This window comes from Abrus precatorius, unplaced genomic scaffold, assembly GCF_003935025.1.
Source record: "Abrus precatorius isolate BTA unplaced genomic scaffold, Abrus_2018 Scaffold5, whole genome shotgun sequence".
NCBI lineage: Eukaryota > Viridiplantae > Streptophyta > Magnoliopsida > Fabales > Fabaceae > Abrus > Abrus precatorius.
In genome coordinates, this window is record NW_020874395.1 from 22280899 (window position 1) to 22306093 (window position 25195).

At 39.0% G+C, this 25195-nt stretch overlaps 2 protein-coding genes and 1 non-coding gene across 3 annotated transcripts; 1 reads left to right on the forward strand and 2 right to left on the reverse strand.

Moving 5' to 3' along the window:
* The first annotated feature begins 11560 nt into the window (after positions 1 to 11560).
* LOC113868207 lies at positions 11561 to 11667 on the forward strand. Its single transcript, XR_003505233.1, has one exon. It is a non-coding gene; the product is annotated as a small nucleolar RNA R71 (small nucleolar RNA).
* Positions 11668 to 15546: 3879 nt separating this feature from the next.
* LOC113866916 lies at positions 15547 to 16053 on the reverse strand. The gene has a single exon (XM_027501713.1). It carries the CDS (start codon positions 16051 to 16053, stop codon positions 15547 to 15549), a length of 507 nt encoding a protein of 168 aa, XP_027357514.1.
* A 347-nt stretch (positions 16054 to 16400) lies between these two features.
* LOC113866917 lies at positions 16401 to 17246 on the reverse strand. Its single transcript, XM_027501715.1, has 2 exons — positions 16806 to 17246; positions 16401 to 16748 (listed from the first exon to the last, which is right to left on the reverse strand). Exons 1-2 carry the CDS (start codon positions 17244 to 17246, stop codon positions 16401 to 16403), a joined length of 789 nt encoding a protein of 262 aa, XP_027357516.1.
* Positions 17247 to 25195: the final 7949 nt, after the last annotated feature.

The following is a 25195-nucleotide window of genomic DNA, read 5'->3' on the forward strand; positions in this document are numbered from 1 at the left end:
ACAACGAATTCCAGAATTAAAAACCCCCAAATTATTGGACGAAGAACTCTAATGTAAAAAGAGGGGGAAATTGAAGAATTACCTGAATGGGAACTTGAGATAGTTGCAGAATTATGGAAGTGAGTGAGCCTTAGCACAAATCGTCGTGAAGGAAAAAAGGAATTTTTCAGAAAGATTGGAGATGGAGGTGAGAGTATGCACAAGTCGAGTGAGAGTGGTTGAGAGAGTGAACACTTTCTATTTAAATAGGTTGTGGGTGTTAGCACTCTCAAGAATCATAGTAATCACGCACAAGGGATTTTGCAAAAATAGGGTGTGCGTGGTTACTATGAACTTTCATAGTGTTCACTCCAGAGGCCCCCTTTCTCAGAGTTAGTGGAGAGCACTGCGCGTGTTTACTATGTTTTCTGAAAGTGAACACTCCAGAGAGCTTCGGTCTGGGTATTGTGCTGAAGTGCACGGGCGTGCTCACTAAATCCTTGGGCGTGCATGCTAATAAAGCACGGGCGTGCATTCTAAGAAAGCACGGGAGTGCATGCAATGAAATCTTGGGCACGCATGCAATGAATGTAATCACTATTAACTATGAGAGTGCTCACTACAGAGAGTGAATTATGTAGGTTAGAGCTGAAAGTGATTACTTTTGTTTAGGAAAGTGATTACCTTCAGGGCAAGCTTTTGTTTTCTTACCCAAGTGAGTGCCTAAAACCTGCATAGGCACTGAACTGGTTATTAGTGAAAATAGGGATCAAGTCCAATGGGCTAAGATGTCTAGTACCATACACGACCTCAAATGGACATTTTCTAGTAGCAGGATTATTGGAATTGTTGTAGGCGAACTCAACTTGAGGTAAGATAAGATCCCATTGTTGAAGATTCTTCTGAACAAAGCTTCGTAGTAGATTTCCCAGAAGTCTATTTATTGCCTCTGTTTGTCCGTCAGTTTGGGGGTGGCTAGCACTGCTGAACTGTAGTTTAGTGCCCATCTTCTTCCATAGAGTCCTCCAAAAATGGCTTAAGAATTTAACATCTCTATCCGAAGTGATGGTTTTGGGAATTCCATGAAGTCGAACAATCTCCTTGAATAGATCAGCAATGTGAACAGCATCATTGGTCTATTGGCAAGGTATGAAATGGGTCATTTTAGAGAACTGGTCCACGACCACCATTACTGAGTCCTTCTGTCATTGTGTATGAGGTAATCCTAACACAAAATCCATGCCGATATCCTCCCATGGTGCAACTGGTACTGGAAGAGGTAGGTATAGCCCAGTGTTTTGGCTTGTGGACTTGGCAAGGTGACATATTCGACACCTTTGAATGTGACGAATAACATCCTTTTCAAGTCTCGGCCAATAGAAGTTTTCTTTGATTAAGGCTATTGTCTTGTCTCGTCCAAAGTGTCCGGCTAATCCTCCGTCATGTGCTTCCCAAATGATTGCTTCTCTTAAGGAGCATTGGGGAATACACAAGACATTGTTTTTGAATAGGAATCCTTGTTGTTGATGGTAATGTTGGAAAGGTTGATTTTCTGTAGAGCTCCAAATGTTTCAAAAATCTGGATCATCTTGATACAATCCTTAATGATTTCAAAACCTACTACCTTCATCTGCATTGTAGATAGTAATGCATGTCATTGACTTAGCGCATCTGCTACACTATTTTGAACCCCCAACTTATGTTTAAGTCGAAACGGATAGGCTTGAAGGAACTCACTCCAGGATGCATGTCTGCGACTGATCTTTTGTTGAGAATTCAAGTGTTTCAAGGCTTCATGATCTGTATATAGGATGAATTCCTTAGGAAGCAGATAGTGACTCCAATGTTGCAGTGCTCTCACAACAGCGTAGAACTCCTTATCATAGGTGGAGTATTTGAGTTTAGCATCATTTAGCTTCTCGCTAAAGAAAGCTATAGGCTTTCCTTCTTGACTGAGAATAGCGCCAATGCCACTATTCGAAGCATCACAGCTTACTTCGAACACCTGATCAAAGTTAGGAAGTGCTAAAACTGGAGCTTCAGTTAGTCGTCTCTTCAACTCATCAAAACTATTTTGAGTGCGTTCTGACCATTGAAATTTATCTCTTTTAATACAATCTGTAAGCGGGACAGCAATAGAGCTAAAATTCTTTATGAATCTTCGATAGAACGAGGCTAATCCATGAAAGCTCTGTACTTCTTGCACAGAGTTAGGGGTAGGCCAGTTGATGATTGCTTCAACCTTGCTAGGATCAACCTTGACACCTTCACTCGTAATGATGTAGCCCAGAAAATTTACTTCATTGGTCAAGAAGGTGCACTTTTTGAGGTTGGCATACAACTTTTGCTCTCGAAGAATGTCCAACACTTGACGAATATGGTTTAGATGTTCTCCCTTACTTTTGCTATAGATTAAAATATCGTCAAAATAAACAACTACAAACTTTCGAATAAAAGTGCGTAGTACCTGATTCATCAGGCGCATGAAGGTGATAGGTGCATTGGATAAGCCAAACAGCATGACAGTCCACTCATATAGCCCATCTCTTGTCTTGAAAGCAGTCTTCCACTCATCACCAGGACGTAGTCTAATCTGATTATAGCCACTGCGAAGGTCAATCTTCGAGAATATAACTGCTCTATGTAGTTGGTCTAGCATATCATCGAGTCGTGGAATTGGAAATCGATACTTTATGGTAATCTTATTCACGGCTCGACTATCCATGCACATTCTCCAACTTCCATCTTTCTTGGGCACTAATATGACAGGGATTGCACATGGACTGACACTCTCCTGTATCAATCCTTTTTTAAGAAGATCCTCCACTTGATGTTGTACTTCAGCATGTTCATATGGACTCATCCTATAAGCAGGTTTGTTTGGGATAACAGCTCCTGGGATGAAGTCGATGGCATGTTGGATGTCTCTTATAGGTGGTAAACCAGGAGGAATTTCTTCAGGTACCACATTTGGTTATTCTACAAGGAGCTTTTCTATTTCTTGTGGAATAGGTGTTCCAATGTTTTGTTCGACCATGAGTAATGAGCTTGTTGATTGAGATTCTTCTCGCGTCATCTTAAGCTGTGGTTTGGAGATTAGGGATACGAGTAGTTTGGCTTTGCGTGAGGTCGGGTTGACTTCTTCTGGACCCAATGGAGTCAACTTGATTCTCACTCCATCTTTGACAAATGAGTAGGTATTCTTAAACCCATCATACACAATCTTCCGATCGTATTGCCATGGACGTCCCAATAAGAGGTGACAGGCATCCATGGGAAGGACGTCACAGCAAACTTCATCTTGATATTTTTTTCCGATTGAGAAAGCAACTAGGCAACGTTTACTAACCTTGACTTCATTACCCTTATTCAGCCATTTTAGCTTGTAGGGATGTGGATGATCATCAGTAAGGAGCTTCAATTTCTCCACCATGTAGCTAGACACAATGTTTTCACAACTTCCACTATCGATGATGACATCACAAATTTTACCTTGAGTGGTGCATCGAGTGTGGAATATATTGTGTCTCATCCATGGTTCTTCTCTAACGGCTACTATGTGAAGACTGCGTCTAACCACTAAGGCTTCTCCATGATCTGCTGGGGTTAACTCTTCATCAAATACTGGAAGACTGTTGAAATCATTTTGGTAGAATTCAAGTTCTTCTTCAGATGCTTCGTAGGCCTCTCCTTCAATGATAGTGACAACTCTTCGATTGGGACATTTGGAAGCAATGTGCCCATAACCCTGGCATTTGAAGCATTTGGGCGATTTGGATTGGGTTGGTTGTTTGGGGCTAGTGTCTTTAACAGGGTTGGAAAGGGTTTTGTTTGGAGCTGTAGGTTGCGATGGTTGAGCTTTGCGAGGGGTAAAAGGGCTTCATGAGGATGATGGTTGGAAAATTGATCTTTTAGGGAGTTGCTTTTCGACTCGAATGGCTAACTTGATGACATCATCTAGGGTCCAATACTGTTGTAGTTGGACAAGTTAGGAAATTTCAGGATTTAGCCCTCTAAGAAATCTAGCAATTGTTTGTTCTTCCTTCTCTTGTATATCGCATTTCATCATCAACAATTCAAATTCTCTAGTATACTCCTCTACTATCTTAGAATCCTGGCGTAAATTATGGAGCTTAATAAAATTATCTTGATAGTAGTGGTCAGGAAGAAACTTACGAGTGAGTTCTTTTTTCATTTTCTCCCACGTCTTTATCTTGCTTCGGCCTTCCCGCTCACGTTTCTTCTTTATACTTCTTTATATTTTCCTACCAAATGGATGCATGCTTCTTCAGTTTAACAGCGACGATCTTGACCTTTTGTTCATCCAGAATTTCTTTTAATTCGAACACACGCTCCACTGTCTGTAGCCAATCCACAAATTCATCTGGCTATAGTCTCCCCTCAAATTCTGGAATGTCTATCTTGATGTTGTCGAAGTAGCCTCGAGTGCTCTTTCTTCGTGGGTGACTGGTGTTAGACGAAGCGTCACTTTCTTCAGAATCATTTTCTGAATTGGAGTTCCTTCGACGATTGAGTAGAGCTTGTTGTTCCTCCACAATTTCTTATAGTTCTTGAATTTGTCGGCGTAACTCGTCCATCTCGATCTCTTGAGCATTCCTTCGGTTTTGGCGTCTTGGTGGCATTTTGTTGTATGGGTACGAATAAAATTATGAAAAGGTTTGGGATAATATGCAGCGCAACACTGTTGAATGCGTGGTGCTCACGCGACTGATGATGTCACTGTCTTCAACCTCTCCCGAGCGCGTCTACGGTGTTGGCTTGTTAAGAAATGACTCAAAATGCTTCTTAAGAGTGACCGATACTAACTTCAGTAAGGAAAGAAGCGAAGAGAATTTAGGTCAATTCTAAACGACCAAGAGCGTAGGAAGTTGGGAACCTGGCTCTTGATACCAAATGGCTCAGAAACCAGTAAGGGAAAGTGACCAAGAAATGCTTAGAACTCTCAAATAGGACAAGAGAGAACTAGAGCTTGAAACTCTTAGTAGAGAATGAGAATTTGCTTCTTCAACTTGATGCCAAAATGAGGAGTACAATGGGATATTTATAGTATTACAAGGATGGTTCTAGAATATAGAGTATTTTATAGTATTTTAAACAAGATAATTCTAGATTAGAGATGTTTCTAGAGAATGGATAAGTCTAGAGTAAGGATATTTCTAGATTAGAGATATTTCTAGATATTGGGCCATATGATTAGGGATGTTTCTAGATATTGGACCATATTGTTAGGGATGTTTCTAGATATTGGGCCATATTGGGTCAGGAGCTCTCACTCCAAAATAACCAAAGAATCAAGAACAGCTGGAGGTTGATTTAGGAAAACTTCCTCCACATTAGCCTCAAGTGTAGGATTCCCATGGAAAGGCTTTAAGCGATGGCCATTCACTTTAAAAGCCTTGTTTGTGGATTCACTTTTTACCTCCACTGCTCCATAGGGAGAAATGGAAGTCACAATGAAAGGTCCGATCCACATAGATCTGAGTTTTCCAGGTATGAGCTTCAAACGAGAATTGAACAGCAAAACCTTTTGACCTATGAAAAACTCCGTTCTTGCTATCCTTCTGTCATGAAAGGTTTTTGTTTTCTCCTTATAAATTCTGGAGTTTTCATATGCTTGAAGGAGAAGTTCTTCTAATTCTTGCAAGTACAGTTTCCTTTGTTCCCCAGGTTTGTCTAGGTCCATGTTGCAGGCTTGCACTGCCCAATAAGCACGATGTTCTACTTCCACTGGGAGGTGGCAGGCTTTTCCGTAGACAATTCTATAAGGTGACATTCCCAAAGGAGCTTTGTATGCTGTTCTATGAGCCCAAAGAGCATCATTAAGACGCTTGCTCCAGTCTTTCCTATTTGGCTGAACAATCCTTTCCAAGATTTTCTTAATTTCTCTGTTGGAGAGCTCAGCCTGCCCATTGGTCTGGGGGTGATAAGGTCTGGATACTTTGTGCACTACTCCATACTTTCTCAGTAGAGTCTCAATGGTTCTATTGCAGAAGTGGGTACCCTGGTTACTAATCAAAGCTTGAGGTACTCCAAACCTACAAAATAAATGAGTACGCACAAAATCTGCAACCACTCTTGAATCATTAGTTCTTGTGGGCTTAGCCTCTACCCACTTAGAGACATAGTCCACAGCGAGCAAAATATATAAGAAACCAAAGGAAGGAGGAAAGGACCTATGAAGTCTATACCCCAAACGTTGAATACATCACAGTATAAAATGGATTGTTGAGGCATTTCATGCTTCAAGGTGATTACCCCTCCAGTTCATTGGCATTTCTCACATGTAGAACACACTTGCCAAGAGTCCTTGAAGATTGTAGGCCAATAAAAACCTGCATCCAATACTTTCCTTGCAGTCCTTTGGGGCCTAAGGTGGCCTCCTACAGTGGATGCATGGCAGAAATGCAAAACTAATACAACATCTTCTTCAGGAATGCACCTCCTAATCACTTGATCACTACCAAACTTCCACAAATAGGGGTCATCCCAGAGGTAATGTTTGGCATCATTCTTGATCTTTTCCCTTTTACTCCTTGGGGCATCTGTTGCAAAAACTCCTACAACTAAAAAGTTTACAATGTCAGCAAACCAAGGCAACTTTGAAGTACACAACTCTAATAGTTGCTCATCAGGGAAATCATCTTTTAGAGGAGTGAGTTCAGGGACTCCCTCTATCCTGCTCAAATGATCTGCCACCAAATTTTGTGCTCCACTTCTATCTTTTATCTCCACCTCAAATTCTTGAAGTAGAAGCATCCACCTTATTAGCCTTGGCTTCAAATCTGTTTTTTTCAAAAGGAACTTAAGAGCAGAATGATCAGTAAACACCACAACTTTTGACCCTAGCAAGTATGATCTAAATTTATCTAAAGCAAATACTATGGCCAATAGTTCCTTTTCAGTTGTGGTATAGTTACTCTGTGCGGGATCCAAAGTCCTAGATGCATAATAAATGACATGTGGATCCTTACCAAACCGTTGTGCTAAGACAGCACCCACAGCAAAATTGGATGCGTCACACATGAGCTCAAATGGAAGTGTCCAGTTTGGTGGCTGAATGATGAGAGTTGTGGTCAAGGCTGTCTTTAGGCGATCAAATGACTCCTTGTACTTGGCTCTAAACTCAAAATCAATATCTTTCTGCAGTAACTTGGAAAGAGGAAGGGCTATCTTGGAAAAATCCTTGATAAAGCGCCTGTAGAAACTTGCATGGCCAAGAAATGCACGCACCTCTCGTACACAAGACGGGTAAGAAAGCTGCGAAATGACATTAAGCTTAGCAGGATCTACCTCAATTCCCTTCTCAGATATTATATGTCCTAAGACTACCCCCTGCCTAACCATAAAATGGCATTTCTCAAAGTTCAGAACAAGGTTAGTCTCTATACATCTTTGTAAAACTCTATCCAAGTTTCCTAAGCATGCAGAAACTGATGACTCATATACAGTGAAGTCATCCATGAAGACTTCAATACAATGCTCAACCAAATCAGAAAATATGTTTAACATGCATCTTTGAAATGTGCCGGGAGCATTGCAAAGCCCGAATGGCATTCTCCTATATGCAAATGTACCGAATGGGCATGTAAAAGTGGTCTTCTCCTAATCCTCAGAAGCTATGCATATTTGAAAATAACTAGAGAATCCATCTAGGAAACAGTAGTGAGACTTACCTGCCAGGTGCTCCAACATCTGATCAATGAAAGGTAGAGGAAAGTGGTCTTTCCTGGTCGCCTGGTTAAGCCTCCTATAATTAATACAGACTCTCCAACTATTCTGTACTTTAGTGGACAAGAGCTCATCCTTCTCAGTCTTCACCATTGTAATCCCTGACTTTTTGGGCACCACCTGCACTGGACTCACCCATATACTATCTGATATCGGGTAGATGATGCCTGCTTGGAGTAGTTTGGTGATCTCCTTCTTCACCACCTCCAAAATAATTGGATTTACCCTCCTCTGGGGCAATCTTACTGGCTTGGATCCCTCTTCCAACAAAATTCGGTGCATGCACAGGGAAGGGCTAATTCCAGGGATGTCAGCCAAGGTCCATCCAATAGCCTTTCTATGCTTCCGAATCACATCGAGCAACTACTCCTCTTAGTTCTCATTAAGCTCAGTGGATATGATCACAGGGAGCTTCTCACCTGCTTCCAAGTAAGTGTATTTTAAATGCTCAGGCAGTGGTTTAAGCTCCAAAGTGGGAGCCTGCTCAACTGAAGGCAGTGGTTTATCACTTTCATTTGAAATGATCTTTGCAACATTTAAACCACAAGGGTTAGATTCAATTATACTCGCTGTACTCAATGAACCACATTCTATCCTTTTTGACTTTTCAATGTCATTAATGTCAGAAGTTGTAGAATATAAATCCAGAAAATCAGCAATACAAATATCACACAAAGATGAATTAGTACAATATTCATAAATTTTAGTATCTATGGTATCTACACAATCAGAAAAATCAACGAAAGAGTCTCCTAAAAATTCAACAAAACTATCATCTATCAAGCTATCAAGAACATCAATGTGGAAAACTGAATGCTCCTCAGGTGAGTGCTTCATAGCATCCAGTATGTTGAAGCGAACCACACTCTCTCCAAATTCCATAGTGAGAGTTCCAGCATGCACATCAATCTTGGTCTTGGCTGTCTTCAAGAATGGCCTCCCCAAGATGATATGTGCAGCTCCTTTTATTGGCTCTTCTTCTTGCATGTCCAAGATGTAAAAGTCAACAAGAAAGATCAAGTCATTCACTCTCACTAGAACATCCTCCACAAGGCTGGCTGGATTAGTAATGCTCCTGTTTGCTAGCTGGATGATGACACTTGTGGGCTGCAATGGTCCAAGAGACAAAGATGTGAAGATAGATAAAGGCATAACATTAATAGATGCACCTAAATCAAGCATGACATTATCTATCCTATTGTTGCCTATAATGCAGGGAATAGTAAACGTCCTTAGATCTTTGCATTTCTCAGGCATGGAAGTTTTCTGCCTCTCACAAAAGGCTGATACATTCCTCCCCATGTTCACTCTTTCATTACCCTTTAGCCACCTTCTATGACTGCACAAGTCCTTAAGGAATTTGGCGTACTTTGAGATTTGCTTGATAGCATCTAACAAGGGAATATTGACTTCAACCTTTCTGAAGGTATCCAGAATTTCTTTGTCAACCTCTTCTTGCTTCTTGCTGGGATGAACCATCCTTTGAGGGAAGGGAATAGGAATGGACCTCTCTTCTTTGTCTACCACTCTTGGTTGACATGGTGTAGGCATAGGTGCAGGCTGCTTTTGGCTCTTAATCTCTCCTTCTTCACCTTCTGCAGCTAAAGTGCAACTAGGATTCTTCTCTTTAGGCATATCTAGCTCTTGTATCACCTTACCAGATCTCAAGGTAATAACACTCACATTCTTTGGGTTTGTTACAGTTTGTGTAGGGAGATTGCTTGAACCTTGAGATTGAAGTTGATTCAGGGATGAAGCAAGTTAACCCATTTGATTCTCCAAGGTCTTGATGCTTGCTTGAGTCTATTGCTTGAAAGCCTGACTCTATTGCTAGAAATTGTGATTATTCATAGTGAGTTGCTTCACAAGGTCTTCCAAGGATGACTCACTCTTTTGAGGTGCAGGAGCCAGTGAAGATGATGCTTGATGGTGCTACTGAGATGAAGATGATGGATCGTGATGTTGCTGGGCTGAATATGGCCTGCTTTGTCCAGCTTGATGCGGTTGGAAATGGTTGTTGGTTGGGTGGCTAGAGCTTTGATGCTGTGCATTTCCTCCCCACCTTAAGTTAGGATGGTTCCTACAACCGGGATTATATCTATTAGAAGATAAATCCCAGCTTTGTTGTTGCTGCGGCTGCTGAAAAGGAAATTTATTAGCAAAAATATTAGCAGTATAAGCTTGAGGATTACCTTCCGAAGGTTTAGTTTCTTGCAATGTGGGGCAATGATCAATTGGATTTTTATAACATTATTTTCTCTAATTCCTAGCTCATTAATCCTCTTTTGTGCCTAATTGGTTGAATTGGATCATTTTATGATGTTTGAATTTTATTTGGGCTTTATTTAATTTTTTCAGTATTTGTCAAATTCTGATACTGTTTTTGTTTCTGGGCCATATCTTGAGTTGTAGAGCTCATTTCATTGTGATTATTGATTTGTAAGAAAGCTAAGAGAAAGGTGCACAATTCCTATGCAGAGGTCAGAAACCAATTCTGATGGGCCTGGAAAAAGTCAGAACGCTGCAGTTGCGGTTTCTGATCTTGGTGCAGTATTTGGGCCATATCTCAGTCCACAGATGTCCGTTTAAGCCCATTCTAGTTGTGTTTTGAAGCTAACATCCAAGGCTACAATTGTCCTTCAGGCCACCAATCAAAAAGAGGACTTTTTCGTAGCCGAAATAATTGCTGAATATGACAAACGGAATTGACAAGGAGAAATTTGAATTTTAAAATTTTGGCTCTCTCTTTTTTTTCTCTTCTCTCTCTCGCTCTCTCTCCCCTTTACGAATTGTTTCCCTCCATCCATGGAGACTTAGATTTCCATCTAATTCAAGGATTGAAAAAGGGTTGAGACACTCTTGAGGATCGGTTTTACAATTTATTCAACAACAAATTCGGTTTCATCTCTTCCTTCTTTTTCCTTTTGCTAATTATAATTTCGAATTGAAGTTCTTCATTTGGATTAATAATTGTGCAGTTGTTTGATTACATATTATTCGGTTGATGTATGTAATTAATTCTTAAAGGAGTGTGAATTAGATTTTCAGGTTTGAGATCTAAGATTAATGGCATTGGTGAATTAAATTAACACAAATCGGTTAAGTTCAAGAGGTATCTGAACTTTGAGCGAATTGTGTGTTAATCGAATGCATGAGGGTTCTCGTGTGAATGCTTAATTTGAATTGAGGTTTCATTCAAATTTAATGTTAATCACTAATTTGTTGTTTGATGCATCTTCTTGGAATTCGATGATAGAGTGGTCGTAGTTCTTCTAAATTCTTGGATTAGAGTTTTTAATTATTTTTAACTTTTGATTCTATTTAGTTATTCTATAAATCAAACCTTCTCTAAAAATTTTATAATCGTATAACATTATCATCGTTGGGAGACGACTTGGATTGCAGCTCTTACTACATAATTTTTATGCAATTCGATTTTTATTAATTTGTCCGAGAGTGACACTCGCGATTAGGCAACTATTACTGAAGTGATCCGTAGATGAACAGATCCCACAAAGCATGGCTGGAATGAATGGAGGCGGAGGTGTATATGCAGTAAAATTCTTTTGGATAGATGCCAACTATTTTATCATAGAAGCCAACTCATCTAGCTATGCTCCAGCTTGTGTGAATCTGAAGTTTGAATTTCATGGACACTCCTGGACATGATGGAATTTTGCCTTGTAGTAAACTGTTGAGAGTTTTGTCAATGAGGTTTCTAGCGGCAGCGAGAGTCTTGTCAACTAGGGCTCCTCCGCTAGCTGCGTCGATCATGCTCCTATCCATTGGGTGTAATCCCTCATAGAAGTATTGGATTAGCAGCTGGTCACTTATCTGATGATGAGGGCAGTTAGCACATAGTCTCTTGAAACGCTCCCAATATTCATACAAACTTTCCCTCTCCAGCTGCCTAATACCACATATTTCCTTTCTCATGGAAGCAGCCCTTGAGGCAGGGAAATTTTTTTCCAAGAACAATCTCTTGAGGGTGTCCCAACTTGTAATAGAGCCAAGTGGAAGATAATACAACCAATCTATAGCCAAATCCATAAGAGAGAATGGAAAAGCCTTCAATTTCACATGCTCTTCAGGCACACCTTGTGGTCTCATTGTAGAGCAAACAATATGAAATTCCTTGAGGTGTTTATATGGATCTTCACCTGCAAGACCATGAAATTTAGGCAAAAGATGGATTAGGCCAGTTTTAAGAACAAAAGTGGCATCCACATCCGGGTATTGGATGCACAAAGTCTGGTAAGTCACGTCCGGTGCGGCAAGCTTCTTAAGTGTCAGGTCATTTTCTGCCATTTCTAAAGGTTCAAAATTTAAAGAATGCAGAGAAGAATAGATAGAAGATGGTGAAGATGGTTCCTCAGTATGTTCAGAGTTTTGTCTATTAAAGTTCCTAAGATTCCTATGGAATGTCCTATCAATTTCAGTATCTGGAGGATATAAATCTCTCATATTTGATCTGGTCATTCATTAGGAATTAGCTATGGAAATTGAAAAGAAGTAAACTAATGAAACAGTAAAAATGCAGAAAAATTCAGATGATAATTATGCAGAAAAACTAACATCTAAGTGCAGTAAAATAAAGCATTAACACCAAACAGCAAAAACACAAAGAAATTGCAAACTATGGAACGAAAATATGCAACACACAAGCACAAATTCTTTAGAATTTTGCAGAATTATGTAGCAAAAACAGAGTAGAGTGCAGCAAACGAAAATGCAGTGTGGTAAACTAAATTGCAGAAATCAGAATTCACTAAACATGCCGAAAATGAAAATGAAAACAAAGCAAATAACATGTTTATGAAAAATCAACACCAATGTATCCTCGGCAACGGTGCCAATTTGATGATCGAACTGATTTGTCATTATGTTTAAAAGATTTGTCACAAATCCTCATCAAAATTTAAACAACTTAATGTAGTACTAGGGTTACCCTAGATTGTCTCCCGTGAACATTGACTATTAATTTTTATTAAACATGTTGAAGGCATTAATTGAACAAGCAATTAAAATGGGGGGTTTTGTGGTTTCAAATCAATATAAAGAGCAACAAGCAAACAAGTTTAATTAATTCAAACAATAGAAAGCAGCAATCCTTAGTTCATCCACAAAGATTTTATCCTCATTCCACTCAAGATTTAACATTCATCCTCTCTCCCATGAATTAGGTTAATTTAACAAGTGAAAATCAACCTTATGGTCCTAACGAAATTACGCAATTTGCTAGGCTCTAATCCCTCATCCCAAAGTTACACAACCTTAGAATTAAACCTAGGATTAAGCAATCCCTAGTTTAGAATCTCCTTAAAATGGATTAGGGTTAATTAAGCAATATCCCCCTTAATAACCATTAATTCAATTCAAGAGACAAGGAAGAAATAATTCATGAGAAGAAAGGAATTATATTATCATTAAAATCAAGGAACTCAAGAATCCATGTGAACTCACTAAGGATTACACAAAATTTATCCCTCCATGGAAATGGGGGTCAAAAATGCATGTTGGTAATGCAAAAAACTCATTGGCATTAATGTAAAAGCAAGAGAAATGAGAAACCAAACCCTAAGTTGGACCCTTGGCTATCACCCAAGGTTGCCCTAAGCTCTGGAAAATCGTCCTAATTAAGTAAGGAAGAGAAAAGGTACGAGAAAATGTGAGATGTCTCCACCCTAATTTGGTAAAAATCTATTTATACTAAGGTAGGCACCCTCCAAAGTAATCACTATGAATCTTCAGAGTAAACACGCGCAGCATCAGTGAATTCTGGGCTCTCTAGAGTGTTCACTATGAAAGTTCATAGTGAACACGTGCATTCTGCACCCTCTGGAGTGATCACTGTGAATTTAGAAAGTGTTTACGCTTAGCTCCTGAAATTCTGCACTCTCTAGAGTGATCACTTTCAACTTAGAAAGTGTTTACGCGTAACTTAGTGGATTATGGGCTCTCTGGAGTGATTACTTTTAACTTTGAAAGTGATCATTTTGGTCCCTTTGCTAAAAGTAGCTTGCTGTAGTGGTTACTATCAATCTTGAAAGTAGTTACTTTCACCTCAAATTCCTCAAAATCCAATAATTCTTCAAAATATGCTTGGGAATTCCTGCCACATTATTCAAATGATTAAAACATGTAAAATAAACTATCTAAACCAATGTAAATTAACCAAAAACTAAGAAACCTATATTATTTAGCCTAATTGGAATGTTCATCTTATTTACACTATCTAAGTCTATTCTTTCCTATAAAAAGTAATAAAAGATGTATAAAAATTTAGTAAAATGTGGATTCATCACAACCCCAAACTTAAACTTTTGCTTGTCCTCAAGCAAATCAAAATTCAAGAACTTAAGTAATAAGGGTTGGACTTATCCAAAAAAATTTCTCAAAATTTTCCTGTTCCAATCTTTCAACTCTAACATACGCTTCTTCCATTTCAAAATCATGGAGTCATTCAACAAAGAAAGCACACTCATGTCAATTAATTTTATGCAAAGTCCCATACAAGTGAAACAAAACTTCAACAAGATTCATTATACTTCACACAATGCAAAGAAATTATCTAGCTCACAAGGTGGTGTTTCACTCTTCACTCGTCAGTGTTTCAAGCTAGGTATTTTCCCTCAACATATGCAAATTGCTCTACCCTACCATATGCTTGCCCATATTCTCAATCTCTTTTGCCTTAATACAATGATTTACCTATCAAAAGGACTTGGTTGGTCACAAATAGGGATAGGTAAGGTTCAATTTGGTCAAGGAGGGTCAAAAGCTCAAGTGGGTTTTCAAGATAAGGGAATCCTTTTGAGTGAGTGAATACAACAATTAGAATGAAATGCATCAAATGAGGTAGCCTAAGAGGTCCAAGCATTCTTTCACCTTATTTTTCATCAATTTTCATTATGTGAAGATCTCTTCAATCTCTTGGACCTTGCTTCATTTATTTTCTTTCCTTTTTCATTCTTTCTTTTATGATTTCTTGGACTTTTACAACCACTTTTTTTTTAAAATTTAAGCAAAAATTTTTTTTGACATGTATTAGTAACATGTATGATGTCTACCACCTCAAACTTGAGAGGTTGCTTGTCCTCAAGCAACTACCATCAAAATCAACACCCCAAACTTAGTGTTTGCATTCACTCTTGATGTTACTAAAAAGAAATACGTTCTGGATGGAAGAAAAAAAAAGTTTTGGCAAACTAAGTTTGGCAAAAGATGGGGATGTAATACAATAAGGTGCAAGGGTGGCAATGGTGAGTGTGTGTGTAAAGGAGGCCCCAATCATCTAGATAAAAATTTGCATAATGCATATTCAACTGTCTCTCCTTCAGATGTGGATTCATCAAACTGTCTCTCCTTCAGAATTCGTAAAACAATTCTTAAGTGCTCGATATGCTCCTCCTTAGTTTTTGAATAAATTAGGATGTCGTCAATGAACACTACCACAAATTTATCCAAAAACTCATGGAAAATTTTGTTCATGTAGTCCATAAACACCGCAGGTGCATTGGTCACTCCAAACGGCATTACCAAGTACTCATAGAGACCATACCACGTCCTAAATGCCGTCTTAGGGACATCATCCTCTTTCACTCTGATCTGATGGTACCCCGACCTCAAATCAATCTTTGAAAACACCGCAGCTCCCTTCAGCTAGTCCATCAAATCGTCAATTCTCAGTAATGGGTACTTATTCTTAATTATGACCTTGTTCAACTGGCGGTAATCTACGCACATTCTCAGACTTCCATCCTTCTTCTTCACCAACAACACTGGCGCTCCCCATGGTGATACACTTGAACACAGGAACTACTTCTGTAACAAGTCCTTCACTTGCTTCTTGACCTTTGCTAACTCCACAGGTGACATCCTATAAGGTGCCACAAAAATCGGACTTGCCCCTGGAATGAGATCAATAGTAAATTCTATCTCTCTTTTTGGTGGTAACTCAGAAACATCCTCCAGAAACACTTCCAAGAATTCTCTCACTACCGGTATACACTCCAATTCCATTGCATTCTCGGCCTCCATTGAAAACATGACCATAAAGGCCTTGGCCTCCATCATATTTTCCCTTGCTCCACGGCTTAAAAGTCTCAGAATTTCTAACATTGATGCACCAAAGATCAACGTCTTTTCTCTGCAGTCCAATAACACATGGTTGGCGGCTAACCAATCCATCCCCAAAATTACATCTAACTGAGAAATAGGCAAACAAATCAAGTCTACCTCAAACTCCCTACCATGCACCATGATTGCACATCCCAAACATACCCACGATGTCACAACCAGTTTACCCGTAGGGGTAGTCACCATGACGTTACACGGCAATTCAGTCACATACAAATTTAGACTCTTCACACAATTCGCGGAAATAAAAGAGTGCGTAGCACCCGAGTTAAACAACACATCCAACAACTGACCCTTAATAGTGCATTTACCTCGGATCAGCTCCTCAGACTATGATGCCTCCGTTCCACTCATAGTAAAGACTCTTCCTGGTATGCTCGGCTTTGGCCCAGTGCTCGGCCCAATGCCCCTTCTAGATTCAGGTCTTTGAGCTGAGCTTGTACTGCCGCTCCTCTTTGAGGACCAGCACACATTGGCAGTGTGTCCCAACTTCCCATAATTTGCGCAGTTTGTTCTTGGATGTGGACAATCTCTCAGCATGTATGGCCCTTCACACCGAAAACATTTGATCGGCCCTCTGAAAGAGCTAGTACCAGAACCACTCCACTGTTACTCTTCTCTTGGGATGAACTTCCTCTAGAGTGAGACTTGCTTGAGCCTGAATATGGTCCCTTCGAAAATCTAGGGGGTCTTCTATCATGCCTCCTTGGACCACTCCCTCTAGTGTCCACGGTCTTGCCTTCTGAGTTGGCCTCAAAAATTCTGCTCTTACTCACCAAGGTGGGTAAGTCCGTCAGCTGAAATACACTGACTGCAGCTCTAATGTCTGGCCTCAGCCCATGCTCAAACAGAGAACACAGGTCTTCCTCTCCATCTCCATGCTAGTAGTAGGGCTAGTACTTCATCAAATCTTGAAATTTTGCAGCATACTCTCCTACAGTCATACTCCCTTGTCTCAGTTCGAGGAACTCCCTAGCTTTCTTCTTCTTCAAGTCTCGGGGAAAGTAATTCCCCAAGAAGATGGTGCTGAAAACTTCCCACCGTATATAGCCATCTTCTTGTGGTAAGGTTTGACCAGCAAACCTCCACCAATCTTTAGCCTCCCCACACAGCAAGTAGGTGGCATAGGGGACTTTGTGCTCCTCATGGTACCCCATAGCGTTGAAAACCTTCCCTACATCAGCTACCCATCTCTGGGCTCCTTCAGGGTTAAACCCTCCCTCAAATCTTGGAGGATCATGCCTAGTGAAGGTAGATAACCCTTTGTACTCCACTGGTTCTCCACCTTGGTTATGCACCAAGGCCTCCAGCATTTGAGCTATGCGCTCCATAGGATCCTCGGTGTTCCTAGCTCCTCTACCTCTACCTCTACTAGCCATGCTTTATCTAAGCTCATCACAGTCAGCAAACAACATTCCAGCATATTAGATCAATTATAACATTTATAAATCAAGTAATCAAAACAATCAACACTTATCTAGGACGCTTTAGCCCGTTACCCCAGTCCGATTAGATGAACTGCTCTGATACCAAATTGTAACACCTTAATTTTAAATTTCTAAATAAATATGTTTTTACAAAGTTCAGAGTAACAAAAATTTTCCATTCAGATAATTGTTCAGGCACAATTTCATAAAATGTTTCAAATAAGAAATTAGAGTACAATTTGCATCATTACTTGCTACAGGACTAAAATATACATCAGATCTTAAGAATAAATTTTGTAAGTCCTATAGCGGTTTCATCCTTCCTTCCTTCAGGGGCCCCAGTGTTGATTGTCTTGGTTACCTGAAAAACAAACGTAAGGGTGAATCCTTTACACTAGTAGAAACACATAGACAAGCATTAGACTCACCTGACTCATTATGTATAAATTCTAATCATATTAGGAGTATACGTCAACGACCATCATACATCCAAATTCTCAATCACAATAGGTGCGTTCACTGCACCTATTTACAAATCCACACATTTACACAAACACACGTGCGCTCACTGAACGTAGCCACGCTTACTGTGACACTGTGATCACAGATTCCTGATGCCCTCAACCTCAGGGACTTACTCAGTTATACTATGGATGGTCGCCCGAATAGCTCCTGCTCCACGGATACAACATGTGCGGTATTGAGCCCCCAGGCAAAGGTGTTAGTCAGAGGCCGAGTCAGGAGAAGAGTGTGTGGCCTGGGATGCACCCACGCTCACTATTGGTGTCACCACCACCCTCTCTTCTCCAAGGTATTTCTACCGCCCCCATCTTCCACACCCCCAGTGTATCTCTGAACCATTCATAGTTCCAACACCTAAACACATCACCATTCATTCAACATGTTATCCACACTCATTTCCAACCATTTCATCACAATCGTCACACATCATGCTCAACGTATTCACAATCACATTTCTATCATACACACATCATTTCCTTGCATCCAATGACAACCAACACAAATCACATCACTTAATTTCACACAATGTGCCAGAGGTCGGACACCTCCGGACTCAACCCAATTCGTACAATCCATTAATACACACATTTTTGCCTCCCATTTCTATCTCATTGCCATAAACAACTAAATAGACCTATTTCTAACAAAGATAACTAGAGTAAAGTCCTCCCCTTACCTCAAAATGAAGATCCAATCCAAAATAATGATGGAAACGGCCCCCCACACGTTTTTTACCCTAAATCACACAGAAATTTCATGGGAACTCAGAGAGAACCTTGGAAATAAGAGAGAGGGACTAAAAACCAAAACCCTAGCCATGGAAACTTACCTCCAAGAGCTCCAAACGTGTCCCTCACTTTCAATCTAGCTTTCAAACGTCCTTGGAGGGGTTCTAATCGGTAGGAATGGATTTAGGTAGAGAGAATTGTGAAGGAGAGAGAGGGAAATTGTGAAAAATAACCCTTTCCTCGAACCCTAACCCTTCAAATACCCCTCTGGTCGCAACACTCTCGCTGCAGCGACGCCCTCTGTCTCTACAGCGTAAAACTTAGACAAATCTGCACTCTGGTTTCTGCAGAATCTCGCTACAACGAGACCCTCTCGCTATAGCGAGATTGAACCCAAAAATGCACCCTAAACTGTCGCTCTGTCGCTACAGCGAGACGTCTCTCGCTACGGCGAGAAGGCGACAGTTGCATGCCTTCCTCCCAAGGACCTCTCGCGACAGCGAGAATGCCTTGCACCAAAACTTAACCTATTTCTTTCAATCCAAATTTAAATCACACACATGTATACATATATTTACATATATATATATATATATATATATATATATATATATATTCACACACACATTCCCATCAAACTAAGGCACATCCGTACATCCATATCACCATCAAGTCAATCATCATACCACAAAATAGTAAATATATATATATATATATATATATATACTCAAACAATATTACATTTTTGGGGCGTTACACCCACTATAAAATTTCTTCCTATTTTCAAATTATAGACAGAAAAAATTGTCTGTAATTCCTGTCTATGCAATTTTATGCCAAATAGCGGGCAAACTACAGATGGATTTTACAGATGGATTTTGATTCGTTTGTAATACAAACAGATTTTGATCCGTCTATAAAATCTGTCTATATATACCATTTTTCTAGTAGTGAGTGGTGTAGTTGTACCAATAATGGCTAAAAGGAAATATCAACAAAATTTATCTAAAGGAAAATTCATTATAGGCTATAACATGGGGTTGCTTTTCCACTTTTTGACCAAGGATAGAACCCACTGCAAAGTTCGAAGCATCACACATAAGCTTGAATGAAATCTCCCAACTTAGGGGCTGAATGATTGGAGTAGAAGTGAGGCACCTTTTCAGCTCATCAAAAGCGTCCTTGCAGGTTTGATCAAAGATGAAATCAGTATATTTTTGCAAAAAGGTAGATAATGGGTACGCGATTATGCTGAAATCCATAATGAAGCATCTATAGAAACCTGCATGGCAAAGAAAAGAATGAACTTCTTTCACAGAAGTAGGGTAAGGTAAAGGAACAATTACATCAATCTTGACTCTATCAGTCTCAATGCCCCTACTTGACACTGCATGCCCTAGTACAGTCCCTTTGGTCACCATAAAATGACATTTCTCATAATTTAAAACCGAATTGAACTGTATGCACCTATCTAATACTCTAGACAAGCTATCTAAACATGCATCAAACGAAGACCCATAAACAGTAAAGTCATCCATGAATACTTCAAGTGAGGTATATAAGAAGTCTACAAAAATGCTCATCATACACCTCTGAAAAATGCCAGGCGCATTACACAGTTTGAATGGCATTCGTTGGTAAGCAAAGGTACTAAAAGAACAAGTGAAGGTAGTTTTATGCTAATCCTTTGGGGCTATATGTATCTGAAAGTAACCAAAAAATCTGTCTAGAAAGCAGTAATGGGATTTCCCTACTATTTGCTCTAGACTTGATCAATAAAAGGCAGGGAAAAGTGGTCCTTGTGAGTGGCCTGATTCAGTTTCCTATAAATCAATACAGACTTGCCACCCATTCTGAATTTTGGTCAGAATCAACTCATCAAACTGGTTCTTTGTGACTGTTATGTCGGTCTTCTTAGGTACAACATGGATCAAACTCACCCACTCGCTATCAGAGATCGGGTATATCATGCCAGCAGCTAACAGTTTGTCAACTTCTTTCTTCACCACCTCTAGAAGGGTAGGATTCAGCCTTCTTTGGGCTGTCTCACAGGTTTTGCATCTTCATCCAGTAGAATTCTATGCATACAATTGGATGGGCTAATTCCTAGAATGTCTGTCAAAGTCCACCCAATTGCTTGCTTGTGGGTTGCTAAAGTTGCAACAACTTCTCCTCTTGTGCAGCTGTCACACAAATTGGAGAACTAACTAGCAAGTATACTAGGTAGTTGTAGCAAGTAATAAAATTTGGAAATCAATGTGAGTCCCAAGTATTGTCCTCAGGGATTAGTTCTATCAATTACCACTTCACAAATTAATAACTAGTTGAGCCAAACGAATTTGGAGTGTTTTGAATCATTTAACAAACAAAAGCAATAAAGTGCAAAAATCTGAAAAATACAGCAAAAATAGAAATACAAATTTTGTATTAAAATGATATATAGAAAATAGTTAGGAATCACTTCACCAGATTTTCTTTTGCAATGTAATAATGTTCTGGACTCTTAAGAATTCTAATTGATCCTAATATCTAATTAAACCTCCCTAATTCTTAGGTGAAAACCAAATATTGTATTAAGTTCTGGAAATTATAGGATTACTAGATTATGATACTTATTCCTAAGATCTCAATAACCTGGGCATATGATTCAAATCTAAGAAATAAACTCAATTTCCATTGATGAAGATTCCTCTAAATTCAATTGAATGCAGGATTAGTTTAACTCTGCATTAAGAACAGAATCACTGATGAATCCATATTTTTACTAGTATTTTACTATATTTTAATCCATTTGATAAGGAAAATATGTTGGAAAAACAGAAAAACTCATAAAAAAATAGAATGATTGAAGGTTTTTTGCAATACATAGTTATTTTAGCATTTGTATATTTTGGGCATAAAAATTAATAATTCAAGCATGTTTTCGTAGAAAATCCTGAGCAAAGTTAATGAAGATGGAAGATTAATGGAGAGATAAAAGAAAAGTAGCAAGTCTGGACTCAAAGAACAAGATTTATGGATTTTGGGCTGGGCGTGATCACTCTTTCCAGTGAAAGTGAGTGATCCAGAGCTTAAATGAGAAGTAGAGTTCGGGCGTGGTCATTATTATCAGCGAAAGTGAGCATTTCAGAGGGGTTTCAGACTTAGCAAGTAGCGCGTTGTCACTTTCGCTGGCGAAAGTGAGCGTTTCAGAGGAACCCATTCACAACAAAGAGCGTGTTACCACTCTTACTGGCGAAAGGGGATGTTCAAGAGAAGCTCCACATCAGCGAGAAGCGCGTTACCACTCTTACCAACGAAAGTGAACGTTCCAAAGAGACCTCAGCTTGGCAACTTACGCGTGGTCACTTTTACTCATGAAAGTGAACACGCACACAACTCGACCTCCAGCGTTGCCACTCTTATGAATGAAAGTGATTGTTCCACTCTTCCAGAACACCATAGAAGCCTCTGCGTGGCTACTCTTGTGAATGAAAGTGATAACGCGCGGAGGCGGGAAAATCTATAAATTGCAAAAACGCTCAGATTTTTGGATCTTTTGCTCATTTTTCGTTTTCATTTTGTTCCTTGGTGTGGAGAAAGTCTGAGAGAGAGATTGGGGATGAACTTCGAGCTCCAACCTAGAGGAATCAGATTGGGGATTGACTGAAGATGGCTCTTCTGTGTTCTTGCTCTTCTTCTCTTTCTTTTTCTTTCTCTGCTGCAATGGCTGTATAATTTCTTCATAGTTAGGGATTGTAGATCCAAAACAAACATGTTGAATTGATTCTAGATCTGGATTTCATGTTTTGGAATGGATTGATTGATTGATTGATTCTGCACCTTACATAGTAATTGAATGGAAATTTGATTAACTAATTTAAGAGGAACTCTTGTCAATGGAAATTGAATTTTTTCTTCAGATCTGAACCAATAAACAAGATTATAGCTTTCTTAGGATAAGAGAACTTGATCTTGCAATCCTCTAGTTTCTCACACTTAAAGCAACATTGAACTAAACCAGATCTAAGGAATTAGAGTGATTTAATTGAATGTTAGGTTCATTGAGTTAAGGAATTAACCTCTGAATAATACAACGTGAAACTAATTGTCATTCTTTCCAATTACTTGTAAGTTCAAAACTTTATTGATTCAACATTGGAGTTTTGGTGAAACAACTCCCTAGCTATAGTCTCTATCTCTGTTTTCTCACATTTGCTTGTTCATTGTTCTGTTTTTCTTCTGATTTTAACAATTGTTAGTTTTAATTCCAAATACTCTCTGAAATTCGTGAAGCTCAATTAATTGTTGCCTTGTGAAATGGTAATTGAATACTTTTATTTCCTGAGATCGATACTTAGGACTCTAACACAGTTCTGTCATTTTTATAACTTGCTACATCAACATTAGTACACTTGCTAGTCAATTCAACTTTTGTTTGAAGTGTGACAATTGTAACGCTCCAATTTTTGTTAATTGGCTATTAGCCCTTGAATTTTAATTGTTTGATAATTTCGGCTTGCTAGCGTCGGAATAATTAGGTAGATGCTGATTTTATCCTTTTAGAATAATTGATTTTTTTCTAAATTCAGCATTTTAGGGTAACTGCATGCAATATATTTGGTTCTAATATCGTCCAAGCATTTCCTTGATATTATTCAGCAGTACTGTCTAAAATACCCCTAAGAGATTTATCCGAAAAGCCAATTTCTGTCTTATTTAAAAAATTGTCAAATCATAAGTATCCGTCTCAAAAAACGTGAGATTTAGTAATCATTGTATTAGATTCTTAATCATTATCTTGCCGTCAAAATTCTTGCACGAAATCTCACGAAATCTAGTAATCATTACTTCTAAGATTTCCAGATCTAGCATCGGCCACTAGATTTTCATGCAACGGAACCTTGTCTCCCAATTTACAAACATCGTGATTACTCGAATCTTCCGAAATCTAGTATCGGCCACTAGAATTTCATGCAAGAGATTTTGTCTCCCAATTTGCGGACATAATCAATTTGGAACTTTCTTTTCATGTCTTCCAAAATGCCGACACCATGATTATTTTAATTAATTGCCTTTTCTTGAATTTAGCATCACATCAAAAGTCTCGTCCATATGTCAACCTAGTCATGTCGCAATTTTTTCGGCCAACCAAACATGCATTTGCTTTCCAAATCTTACCTTTGAAATTTTGTGCCAATTTTTGGGATTTGTGGCATCCAAACCGTGTGCATGCAGCCTAGGTGTTTCCATGCATTTATCTTGCTGGAATTGCACTACCTTTGCTTGCAAGTTTGCCTAAAAATCCACTATTCATGCACTAAAAATCGTGACACCCTTGCTTACACCAATTGGTCCAATTTCATTTCAATTTTCACCCAAAGTGAACCGTGTGCAGTTTTTAAATTTGGAGTCTTGCCAAGCAAGCCAAAATGTGAATGTTTAGTAATTAGGCAATCCCTCCATATAAATAGGCTTGCCAAATAAGATTGAGCCTTTTGGAAGCCAAAAACCGAAAACCCTCTCTCTTTTCTCTCACTTATTCTCTCACACTTCTCATTCTCTCAAAGTCTCAAGTTCTCTCAATTTCTCTCAAGAAAACTGAGAGCTTCCAGCCCCTCAAACACCACCACTTCTTCATCCAAATCACTCAAACACTTCACCTCACCATCACAAACTTCTTCATCCATCATCCTTTCAATTTTCGTGTGGAAGGAACCAACTTTGGAGGAGAACCTTGAAGAACTTGGCTGCTGTTTTCTTGGTCTAGCAAGCTCTCTTTAGAGATCCATCAATTCCAGCCCCTTCTGCACTTCATTTCACGCCTAAAACTCAAGGCAAAGGGGAGTTCTCACCTTTCTAAGTTTATTTACTTCCTTTAGGATGATTTTGTGTAAAAACCCTTGTGAAAGCTTGCATCTTTACTTCCAAAAATTGCAGATGAGTGGACTGCATCCTTTGCATGCTAAGTACTTGTTTTGCACATTGTTTTATGACTCCTAATTCTCGGTTTGTGCCTAAATGGAATGATCCTTTGAAAAGCTTGAAATTTTTGGCATTACATGTGAGTTTTCTCGAGACCATGCCTCGGTTCTACACTTGAATGGTTGAAAGTTTTGATTTTTCTCATATTCCACCTTAGAGGTTATATTCCATAAGCTTGCATGTTGTGTTCAATTTCTTGTATGTTGCATTTCACCTTGAAAAATCACTTTGTCCACTTTTAAATTCTTGGTTTTAGTCTTGCATGAAGAATTCCTTTGGAAAGTTTAAGTCTTTAACCCTTGCATTTGGTATTCTACCCTTGGCACGAATTTTGAAACTTGAAATGTGTTGGAAACCTTTTGTGCAAGTTTCGGTTTAGAAGTTTTCTTGCTAAATCTCTTGAATAAATAAAAATCTACCTTTGAGACCTTGGAACCGTGAGCTTGAATACCTTGAATCTCTTGTTACCAAACTTGATTCTATAAAAAGAGGTCCTTTCATAATTATTACAAGTTTGAGTACTAATTTGGCCTTGTGTTGCCTCGATTTTCACTTTTTAAATTTAGTCCTTTGCTTAAAATTAAAATACTGCACTTGGATGACAGAACCTTGTGTTTGCATGTTGATTTTTCCCTATTTTGCTTCCTATGGACTTGACAAATAATGAGATTTTGAAGGCTGGACAGT

Coding starts and splice junctions, on each gene's coding strand:
- LOC113866916 (XM_027501713.1), bottom strand. CDS start 16,053: ATGGTGACTACCCCTACGGGTAAACTGGTTGTGACATCGTGGGTATGT.
- LOC113866917 (XM_027501715.1), bottom strand. CDS start 17,246: ATGGCTAGTAGAGGTAGAGGTAGAGGAGCTAGGAACACCGAGGATCCT. Junction 16,749..16,805: donor TGAGACAAGGGAGTATGACT/GTAGGAGAGTAT, acceptor CCCTACTACTAG/CATGGAGATGGAGAGGAAGA.